This window comes from Asparagus officinalis, unplaced genomic scaffold (assembly GCF_001876935.1).
Source record: "Asparagus officinalis unplaced genomic scaffold, Aspof.V1 AsparagusV1_Un304, whole genome shotgun sequence".
In the NCBI taxonomy this organism is placed as follows: domain Eukaryota; kingdom Viridiplantae; phylum Streptophyta; class Magnoliopsida; order Asparagales; family Asparagaceae; genus Asparagus; species Asparagus officinalis.
Window position 1 is genome coordinate 42,478 of NW_017972569.1, and position 11,849 is coordinate 54,326.

Here is an 11,849-nt window from a genome sequence, read left to right on the forward strand (position 1 = left end):
TTGCTTGATAGATGAACTGGAATCTAACGCCTAAGTTCACAGTATCCTAACTAGCAGAAAGTCAATAAGCTAGAAAATACTCGATTAAATCTAGGAATTCTGGCTCCTCTACCCCCCGGAATTCATTTGTCAGAATCTTCTCTTTCCCAAAAAAAAAAAAAAAAGATACTAGAGGGGTAGTAAGTTCAAACAGCGATACTACAGGGAGTATCCGCAGTTAATCCTCAAAGCTAAGAAGCCCTGCTCCCGATATAACATATGCACAAAAGATGCCGAGAGAAAATCAACTAAAATTAAGAGCCCTATCACGACAAAAAGACGGGTGCAAGGAAGAGCCATATCGCCGCTCCAACAAAGCGAGAACAAGTTTAGAATGCCAAATGACATGCGCTATAAGGTGCACAGGAAATAGTTCAGTCACAAAGAAATCATAAGTATCCCTCTTGTCTGGAAGGTTTATTAATTAATCTTATGATAATGGAACCATCCCTGATTGACTCCCATCTTTTTTAAAAGTTGTTACACAATCACTGAGCAGAAAAACAAGGATAATACACGAATCCGAATGCACACGAAAATTTAAGAATTATTACAGAATCTGAGGAATACTCTTAGCGTCAAATTATTGAAAATAATGCAGTTGCATCCTGCTGTCACATTCATAGCGACAAAACTTCAATTTCATTTAAAATCCACTAGCGCAGAGGCGTTTAAGAGAGGCATGAGTATGCTAGGGCCTTCTCTTCGGTTAGCTCCTCAGCAGTTGCATCCATCTTCTTCCTTGAAAATTCGTCGATAGGAAGCCCTGGGAACATCAGGGAAAAGCAATATGTTAAGATCGGTGTTTTCTGATTTTCTACTTGTAGAGACAAACAAAATTTCTTCTAACTATGTAACATATAAACAAGGCCAACACATGTTAACTGAAGACGAAATAGAAACCAACATTTGCAGGCAGGCCTCCATGCTTAAAAAGTTAGGGACTGGCTTGTAAAACCTCCTCATCCTCGAAATTATAGAGTGAAGTCAAGTCTTCGGTGCAATGGCAGTCTACTTATTTAAAGAAGAGACATCTATACCAAAGGATTCTGAGATGGCAAGCAATGAAAGGCGAAGAACACCAGTCTGTATGATGGCAGAGTTTATAGTTTTAGACCATGTGAGGATCAGGGAAGATGCAGTGTGTACTGCCTGTTTGCTACATAGACTTGGCTAATATAGCCAATTAACAGCAAGCAGGCTCAGGATTATATTGTATTATTTTACAATAGAGAATTATCCAAAACAAGGCAGTAAAGCATGTTCAACATCTACTGGGGAGAGATTTGCAACCAGCACTAGATGCAGTGGGAAGTACCACCGCTTGCTAAAGAAATATCAACAACATTCAGCACTCTGAGGTTTACAAAGAAAAGCTAACGAAGCCAAGGATGCAAAATAGTAATTTCACAATAAAAATAAGGAAATAGTTTGTTACTGAAAAATTTTTAAGAAGCTTAAAAGGTGATCTGTCCTACTTAAAGTCCAATGCTTGAACTTGAATGTTCTGTGTGAAAACTTATCCATGTTCAGGACATAACATTGAGATGCATGGGGAATTATATGCGTACTTTGTGGTATCCTACGTCACATGGATACTTCTATTCGGAAACCGTACCCATTCCCAACAGGTATGCGTACCCCTATTCAAATTTCTCGGACACTTCTTGAATATATGCATACATTTGTTCAAGCGTATACTCAATTATATACTACATGTTTTAAAGTAAAACATTCCTCATATGCTTCTTTGATGTATATTCTACACATCTATTTCTAACATATTGATCTCATGTAAATGGAAAAACAATATTGATCTTATGTAAATTAGTAATTCTAATACATATAAATATACATAACGTATATTTATAGTCGTATTCCCATACCCTGCATTTTAGAAATTTGTTGTATCTCTTACCCGTATCTGCACCAGTACTTGTACTCATCCCCATGCAACTTAGGTGGTACCCAATGTTTAAAAAAACTACCTAGTCCGCCAGCCAGACACCTACGCCTAGGCGATATCTAGGTTGCCTGCTTAGAGCTTGGTAGTACGTAAACTGCTTACCTAGATTTTGGAAGCGTTTAGGGGAGTATAGCCTGCTTTCATGGATTGAACAGACTGAATCCTTAAGGTCTTGATCGTAATTTCCTCCATTATAGCCTCCACGCCCTCCAAACTCCTCTAGCCTCTAACTATGAACACCTCCACCTCCTCCGACCTTCAGCAAGACCTTTTTCACCAGCACTTAAATGAAAAAAGAAGTCTGCATAGGCACCAGTTCGGCACCTCATCATTATATAACATTGGTACTTACCAATGTTCTAAAAAGTGATCTAGCATAGGCGGCCCTCCAGCAGCCTAGAATTAATTTGCGCAACCAATCTAGGTGGTGGAACCGCTTAGCCGGACCGCCCCTGCTTAGACAGATCGCCTAGCTCTTGTTAAGGGGAAAAAATAATGTTCTCAGCCCAATCTAGTCCAATTTGGATTCTCACCTAAACAACAAGCCAAAAAATTAAAATTTAAAACCCGACATGCACACATAACCCAACCCAAAACCCACTAACTTAACCCCAAAACCCTCTCTCTATCACTCGATCAATCCCATCTTTCTGCCTCTCCGTTCTCTTAATAAAAAAAGCGACAACAACGACTAGCTCTCCGCTAGCGCCTACTCTCACCCGAAACATGACCTACGCCTTTGCTCTCCTCACCACAATTCACCTCCGCTCCTCTGAAACCCTCTCCTCTCCTCTTCCAAAGCTCCTCTCCTTTCCTCCCTTTGAAGATAATTTTTATTATGTTGTTTTTTTTTTACACTTTTTTTTATTTTTTTCATTGTTTTTTGTAATTCTATTCATTGTTTTTCTTACTTCTTAGTATAATTAGTTAATTTTGTTCAATTTTAGTTTAATTATTGTTTTAATTCACCGTTAAGTAGTTGATTAATTAGTTTAGGTGGCTATTTAAGGTTTTCTAGTTAAGGTACCACTATTAAAATTTAGGGCTTATTAGTTTAGTTATTAAATATTGTTTTAATGCTACAATTCAATTTTAATTCATGTTTTTGTCAATTATTATAATTAACTAATTTTAAACATAGACAAACGCCTAGGCGCTAGCTCAAACACTTAGTCCACCTAGTGCTTTTTGTAACATTGACATTTACTATCAATTATTATAATTATAAAGTAAAAAATAGGAAAACCACCTAGGTCCTACCTACTCGCTAGGCATCGGGTCCAATGTCCGGGGGGCCTAGTGCTTTCTACAATCTTGGCGGTATCTAATGCATCTTCCTAAATTTTCAAATCTTGTTTAAATTTTGTGATGCAGAACAAGTGGCAGCTACGTTTATGGAAAAAATGAACCATCAAAAACCCAAATGTGCGCCTAACAAAGGATATTGACTTGCAACAAAGAACGGATTGTATCTCCCAAACCATACATAGAATGGAAGACTAATATATGAAAATCACGTATTTTTTTGAGGAGAACCAAATCTACTGCTTTCGGTTTGTTGCCATCCTTTTTGCGAAATTCCCTTCGATTTGAGATATATCGAGCTTTTCGTTAGTTTTCTTTACTTGGGTAATGATTTAGGAGTCTTTTTTTATTAGAAAATGAATTCGGTTCGTTTCCAAATTCGCCGATTTGATTTCCTCAATCAAAGGAAGTCTCTTAAGAGTAGTTTTATTTTATACTATTTTTCATAAATTTCAGGTCTTAGTGGCAGTCTACTTTGCTTTCTATATAAACTGAGGATTGTAAGCTCTAAAGGCATCACTTCATGGATTCGAAGTTCTTCGTGGATTCGGAGATCGTTCTTTGTAGATTCATATAACACCCCTTAGTGGATTCTGAGGTTATCCTTTCCCAGCTGCATTATTTTGCAAACTATTATAAGGTGGATCTTATATTTAAGCTTGACCATGAATAATCCATATAGTTGAGCTCATCAAGAAATCCATCTAATAGTCAAATGCCTTAACCAACACACATGAATTCGCATTTCATCAGGTTTTCTACCCACTTATAATCTTACCCTTGTTTAATAATAAACGCAATTTAGAATATTAATTGTTTCCATCTCCTAGTTTCAAGTCATTTGCCCTGATATTACAATTAGTTTCATCGTCTTTTTGTACCCTTTTTCGTGAAACACAAAACTGAAACATGCTACAGAATCTTGTCCAATAGTTAAGTGAAAGTAACAATTTAGGGGGGAAAACCAATAACCAGCTTTTTTTCTTTTTGGTCAATTCAGTTATGCCTCACAGTTAAAAAAAATTGAAAAAAGAAAAATCATGGTAATGAATAATCGTACAAGTCGCTTAAAGCAATTTGAAGCAATGTACAAACCTTGGACAATAGTCCACTCGCCATTGCGGCATGTCACCGGGAATGAGTAGATCAGCCCAGCTGGGACATTGTAAGACCCATCAGAGTAGACACCCATGGAAACATAAGTTCCCTGAAACAGAAACACTAAAATTAAGTTTTCTGGCAATAATGCTGAAACCCTAATAAAACTAACAGTAAAGATGATAACCTCTGGGGTTCCAAGGACCCAATCACGGATGTGATCACAAGCAGAGCTGGCTGCAGATAATGCACTTGACAGTTTGCGAGCTTTGATGATTGCAGCACCACGTTGTTGAACAGTTGTGATAAATTCTCCCCTCAGCCTTTTAACAATGAGAATAGATTATGTGAGCGAGATAACAATGAATATGCTACAAACAATACTTCCAATCATAGCAAAATCAGCTATACTTTTTGGGTATACATTCGTACCAATCATCATTTGAAACAAGTTCACGTACAGACTTTTCCCCACTTGGTGTTTTCACAGTTGCATGACTTACATCAGGGTACTGTGTTGATGAGTGGTTCCCCCAAATGATGACATTTTTAACATCACTAACTTGAACATTTAGACGTTCAGAAACCTGCCCCAGTGCCCTATTGTGATCGAGCCTTGTCAAGCAAGTAATGTTTTTCTCGGGAATGGATGGAGCAAATTCTTTCAAAATGAGGGCGTTGGTATTTGCTGGGTTAGCAACAACTAGCACCTGCAGCAAACCAAAAGATAATTATTTGAAAAATTATTAAATCAATGCATATCAACATCAAATCAAAATCAAAAGATCTAGACATGGAGGAAGTTATAGTCTTAGCAGGCTGCATCATTAACTCCTTGCCTAGAACATGTTATGAGGGCAATAAATAAGGGACAAACATTTAACTGATAGATATAGATACATATTACATGTTTCGCACCTTGCAGTTTGGAGCTGCATGCTTTTCAAGTGCAGAAGCCTGAGATTTGTAGATAGAGACATTCTTCGACATTACGTCTTTCCTCTCCATTCCTTCTTTCCTTGGGAATCCACCAACCATGACTGCTACATTGACTCCAGTACAAGCCTCAACGACATCGGTTGTGGCAACAACTCCTGAAACACCAATTCAGACAAATGATATATTTGCTGGCATAAAAAATACAGCACGGGGCGGCTAATTACTGACGGGCAGCAAAGAAAACAACAGAAAGGAATACCTTTAAGGAGAGGAAATGCTGCATCAATCAGCTCCATCTTAACCCCATTCAAAGATTCTGCAGCAGGTGGAATGTCAAGCATGTGTAAAATAACAGGCTGGTCTGGTCCAAGCATTATTCCACGAGCAATCATAGGCACAAGCGCATATCCAATTTGCCCTGCAATTGAACAACTTGAATTTCAGATACCAAGCTAATTAAGATGTACAGGAAGTGACATGGTAGAAAAATACTGCAGTCCTCAATGCAGAGAATTATTCAAGCATGAACTCCATTCCACGATATTCAAGCAGATATGGCTTGTATAAGAAGACTGTCCCTCCTTGCATCATGATTCATCTTCTCATGGAATGGAATTTCTATCATTTTTAGTACTCAAAGGAGATGGTTTGATTTCAAGAGTCAAGACATCTGACGGAGAATGAGTTACCCAATCATTTTCCCTTGAACTGCATTGGCCTATGTAGCAGTGACTACTGACTACATATCAACATGCTTCACAAGACATTGACCAAGAATTTACAATTCGTCTTCAAAACATCAACCTCTACATGCTGGTTTCAAGTACATGAACAACTATAGTCAGCAGGGTAACTTTGCATATTAACCTTTAAAAACCAAGGCAGCTGGTATATGAACCTCCCATTTATATTCATGTAGTTATAATCATGTAAAACGAGTCAATACTCTACAAATTCTCAAGGCCAGGATTAGTAGTGGTACTCGTAATTTTCTACTTGGTTTCCCTTTGACCAGCATTGAAAGCTCAAAGGTGGATAAGTGTGGAGTTACTTTGGCCCCAATTCAGTAGTTAGAAAGTGAGTGAAACAAGAAATTCTTGAAGTGAAGAATGTTTACTTTAGGAAGTAAACAAGGATGCTAGAAATGTATTTACCTGAATCCAACTTAGGGATCCTAATGAGTTTTTCATCTAACATACAGCAAGCTAAATGATACCACTTTTATACGCAAACAATTTGGATGCTATTTTCCTTGCTTTGCATCACAAATTCACACCTTACAGATATTGATCTTAATAATTAATTCATCTATTGCAACGAGGAGATGAATCCATAATGGACTTTTATTTGTTACACTGTTGTACCCTGAATACTGGAAACCATCGTGATAAATCAATGATCCTAAGAAACAAAAACCTACAGATCCCTCCAAAAACCATAACAAGTTTCAGATGGTACAGATATAAGCCACTTAGAAACTTAAATCTATTTAAAAAGAGGCCCTAAACTTGGTAAAGTTTCAAACTTCCACATTTCTACAGTATATACCAAGGTTTTAAATGACATCCATGTCGGATGTCAGGTCATGTCGGATAGCTAACATTCATGTTGGATAGCAGAAATCGGGGTTATATCGGGGGACATATACTAAATATCGGATTGCCATATCGGATGGATTTCTACTAAATTTTGGTTACCAAGATGGAATGCACTAGTCATGTTATAACTTATCCTACTTGAGTTGAGTATTCATTATCAAGACACGAGTTGTTTTTCATTTCTTGAAGAGAAATATTAGAATATTATAACAACAAATAAATAAAATACACATTGTCAAACTAGAACTTTCGAAGTGCCTTTCATAAAATTAACATAAAGTAAAGTGCCTTGCATAAATTGATATAAAGTGTTAGACTTTGAATTGATTTCAACCTACGGTTCAATCTTATTGTTTACATCACGTTTTTATGAATTCTCAATTTCAATTTGTAGAGACAAAGACGAATGAGAGGAGATCACGGCGGTAAAGAGAGCAATATTTTTTTTTCTTTGCCTTAATCTGTATTATATTATTATATGCTATCGAGTTACTATGGGAACAAAAGGCTGAAAAAAGAATTAATCAGGTTTAGCTTTTGAGTACTAATCCTAAACACTAATACTTATCAACTCAAAAAAATAAAAATAAAAAATCGACCAATTTTCAATTTTTCAAGGCTGAAAATCAACCAATATGTCCGCAATATCTCGCGATATGTTTGACATGGACCTCGAAAATGATATCCGACTTGAAATGGCCATATGCATGTCGCTCTAGCCCTGATCCGACATGTCGGCCAACATTTAAAACCATGGTATATACTACATAGTTATTTGCAAAATTGAAAGTTATCCTTATATTTTCTTGTAGTTGTCATTTTCTTCAGCTTTGCATGCTAGTTAACTTGGCTTGCAAGGTCTCCAGAGTCCACACTTTACCTTAACTAGCAAACTTGCCTTGCATACCCCCCAATAAATCATTTCCATTTTAGCTTGGCAACGAAGGTCTCCCACTTTTCATTTACTCGCAAACTTGTCGTGCATGCCCTCCAATCCAAGAAATCATTTCCAGTTTAGCTTGACATGCAAGTTACCTTGACATGCAAGTTAGCTTGACGTGCAAGTTATCTTGACGTGCAAGTTAACTTGACCTGCAAGTTTATGAATAAGGGGCATAGCTTCTAAGCTACCACATTATTTCCTCACTTAGCCCATTTTCAAGAGAAATTTGGCTAGACCATGAGATAGAGAAAAGTCCTTTATTTGTGCAGTGGTAAATAAATAGGTCCAAAACTCGATCAGATATTGCAAGCGTTTTAGCTCATCTATGTTTACAGTTGCCTGTGGGAGCATATTAGAGATGGTTTGGACTTAGGATCCTTACATCGGAATAAGTCAATTAACTCTTAAAGTTAGGCTGCTTAGCATTCAAGGACGCACATCAGTCTACTAATATAATAACCAGTAAAGTTCCAAATTTTCTAAATTAAAATTTTCCTGTAATCACCAATTGCTCCAATAGTCTTAAAGGATCATTCTAGCAACAAAATAGACACTGCAAAGGCCGTAAGGATTGATCGTTTTCGACAGAGCTGACTACAACGAATTGAATGGTGATCACGGTCCCAATCTTCATTGTCCTCCTAAAATTATGGCTTCTCATCCATGTCGGTGCAATAGATCTTTAATAATGCATTCGAAGATGATTTTACGCCTCTATACGTCGTAGTCAACTCCATCAAACTCTGAAGCTTCAAATAGCCAAACTTCATATTTTATGCGGTTTTTTTTTGCTAGGAAAACACTTTAACACAGTAATAATCATTTATGAAAATGGGCAACTTTAAACTTAGACATTTTTCTAATTGTTATATCGAAGAGCAACTATACACCCTCTAACTCTAAAGCATTATTAAGTCAACTCCAGTGCAAAGATCCCAAGCTAAAACCGCCTCTAGAAGAAAACAAGCTTAATTAGTTGGTGTGCATGTACAAACAACTACAAACATAGGCGGGTCATCATGCACCCCAAAAATACAATTGAGGTTTGGACATATTGATTTAGCAAGGCAAAAAGAAATTGTTTCATGATATCACCTTGTCTAGCAAAATTTCCCTTGGAAGTTAGACAAGTGAGGAAATAAAGTGAAAGACCATGAAACCTCCTAGAAGCTATGCCCCTCACTTCATAGTCTCTCCATAAACTTGAAAGTCAAGTTAACTTGCGTGCCGAGATAGAATGGAAGGAATCAATTGGAGGGCATGACACGAAGCTTGTAAAAGGATAGCGACCTTGTGAGTCAAATTAACTTGCATATATGCCAAGCTAAAAAGGATAGCCATAAGCAAAGATAGATTGTGGTATCTATCTTTCAAGTTTGCATACATACTATAAAACACATATAATTTTAAAACTTCACCAAGATTAGGAATCCTTTTTTAATAGAAATAACAGAAACAGCCTATTTACCCACCCCCATTTCGATGATACAAAAGTAAAATAAAATAATTGAACTCAAAAGACAAGTTGGCAAATCAATCTTAATTTTTCACGTTGTTTTAAGCTCGCACAACAAAAAGCAACCTCCAAATCTCCCAGACTAAGAAAAGAATCTAGGAGATATTAACTCTTAAGACAAATAAAGCCAATGAGTAAGAAAAAACATCAAATTTCTTTTTCCTCCTTAATAGCAAATTAACTGCAGAACATATGAGAAATACAAATATGTAAAACACTGGAGTCTTTCCTCTTCCCTAAAGAAGTTTGGTTCTTCAAGAAGCAACTAAGAGAAATATGCTCAAACTCAAACACAAAAAACACAACATGTCAAAACCAACATAGTGGTACTAAATAGCCCAATTAAAAGCACTGAAATAAAACCCCCAGTCATATATGGAGAAATCCATATAAAAAATAAGGAAAAAGAAAAAGAAACACCCTACCACATTTGTATGTGAAACTATACTTGCAATTATCAAAAGATAAAACCATTTCAAAAGAAAAAAAGATCCCATTTAGGAGTACATATACAGAAGTTTTATCATCACACTATAGATACTCTTATCTTATTATCAAAAACTGAAAACACGCAATTATTTCTGAAGTTTATTTAAGTGCAACGCCAAAAAACAAAATAATATAGTTCTGAAACCAAGTAGATCTCATTGAGATGACCTCACGCTATTGTGATATTTTTATTCTCTAAGCTTGGCTTTTTAAAAGTAGACAACATTAATTAGATCCTCGTCAACTATGATATCATAGTTGAACTTCATTAAACTAACAAATCTACAATGTAAAATATTAAGTAAATGTCTCAGATCACACCGATTCTGATCTGACTTTTTCATCAAAAATTCTAGGAACATCTTAAAGGTTTACTTTTGAACCCAAACACAAGCAAGTAATGATGTCTAAGTATCTCATAAGCAAGACTGCTTTGGTTTTGCAACTGCCCCAACTTTTGGGGGAAAATAGTTCATTTAGATCCAAATAACTAGCATATCACCTAGCAGGATTTTTTTTCTGTAGGCAAATTAATTTTCAACAAAAATACGAAAGGCTGACTCTGATTCAGCTATTTAACTGAGATTTCTGGTAGAACAAATATAAAAGATATTGATCACGATTCAATCTTAATATCTCGTTTACCAATCTAAAACCAGTAGTTTTCCGAATCTTCCACTGAAATTAGTTGATCAACACACTTCACTAACTACTTCGAGTAATTTCGCAACACAAAAAGTTCCGATCTCGCATCAGATCAAGATCCACCAGCTGCTACAGAGCTTCTTACTTTAATCAATGAAAAATAAAATTATTCAACAAATAAATCTCAGTATTAACCGATTGCATCAAAAAGCTCTCTTTTAATATAAGATCACCACGTAAACCCTAATTTCCAACAGATCTTGAATCAGATCCGCTCCCTACAAAAAAAAACAAGATTCAACAAGCATCTAGACGAAGGATCGATTGATCTAACGAACCTGCAGCTCCCGTGACGAGAACGCGAACTGGATCCTTGGCCATGCCGGAGATTCTGAGAAGCAGCACGAATTTTGAGGGGAGAGAGTTTTCAGTGAACAGCTGTAGAAATGGGAGGGGTGATATTTATTTATTTATAGGATAAGGCCAAAGGAAACGAACGGACAAAAGCTTGAAGTGGATTGGACCAAAATTAGACTCGTGGCCCAAATTTGGATCAGTTAATATTGACCAGATTTGGACGCACAAGGAGTCCATTTGTGTAATTCAATTTTGACTATTAAGGTTTCTTTTAGATACCATAGTGTTTTTCTTATTATATTTTTATAAAAAAACATTATGGTGTTGTGTTTCTCCCTTAAAATATTTTTAAAATATCATATTAAGTATTTTTGGTCAACACTAGTTTGACCCATTATAATATTAGTATTAAACATATTATTAATACATTATTGTTGTAAATATAAATACAATGAATGTGGACATTACTAGAAGAAGTCTCTTCACCTACTTGTGACTTTTAGTATTCCCTTCCACGTCTATATAATGTAATCCATGGAAGAAAAATGTATGGAGAAATGAGGATGAATAAAATAAGATGATCACTTTCTCCCCATCTCTTCTCTTCTCTATTTATTTACTCTTACATTTCATGTTCGATTCTTACTTATGATATGTGATGTATGTAAATATAACAACAAGATTACAATACGTTATCAGCACGAAAGCTCTAGCTAGCCGGTTCGTAATCGCCCGTTGGTGGTAAGAGATATTTCGGTGTACACCTGTTACGAGTTAATAAAGTGAGCAACTTTGGGTCCGCTCGGCATTGTGGTGGCCAAGACGATATCCTCTCTGGGTGTTTCCGCATTACGTCTATCATCTTCTGATGTATCATCAAGCTTTCTGGAACTTTAAATCCCTTAGGGGATTTTTTTTTTTTCTTCAGGTAATTCCTTATTAGGATTTTAATAT

General features: G+C 36.2%; 1 protein-coding gene across 1 annotated transcript; it reads right to left on the minus strand.

Moving 5' to 3' along the window:
- Positions 1 to 424: 424 nt before the first annotated feature.
- Positions 425 to 11,006, minus strand: LOC109827575 (malate dehydrogenase). The gene is made up of 7 exons (XM_020394579.1): positions 10,877 to 11,006; positions 5,607 to 5,765; positions 5,327 to 5,502; positions 4,841 to 5,118; positions 4,596 to 4,731; positions 4,406 to 4,517; positions 425 to 805 (listed from the first exon to the last, which is right to left on the minus strand). The coding sequence occupies exons 1-7, from the start codon at positions 10,917 to 10,919 to the stop codon at positions 711 to 713; spliced, it is 999 nt and encodes a 332-aa protein (XP_020250168.1). The 5' UTR covers positions 10,920 to 11,006; the 3' UTR covers positions 425 to 710.
- Between the last annotated feature and the right edge of the window lie 843 nt (positions 11,007 to 11,849).

Coding starts and splice junctions, on each gene's coding strand:
- LOC109827575 (XM_020394579.1), bottom strand. CDS start 10,919: ATGGCCAAGGATCCAGTTCGCGTTCTCGTCACGGGAGCTGCAG. Junction 5,119..5,326: donor ATGCAGCTCCAAACTGCAAG/GTGCGAAACATG, acceptor GGTTTGCTGCAG/GTGCTAGTTGTTGCTAACCC. Junction 4,732..4,840: donor CTTGTTTCAAATGATGATTG/GTACGAATGTAT, acceptor CATTGTTAAAAG/GCTGAGGGGAGAATTTATCA.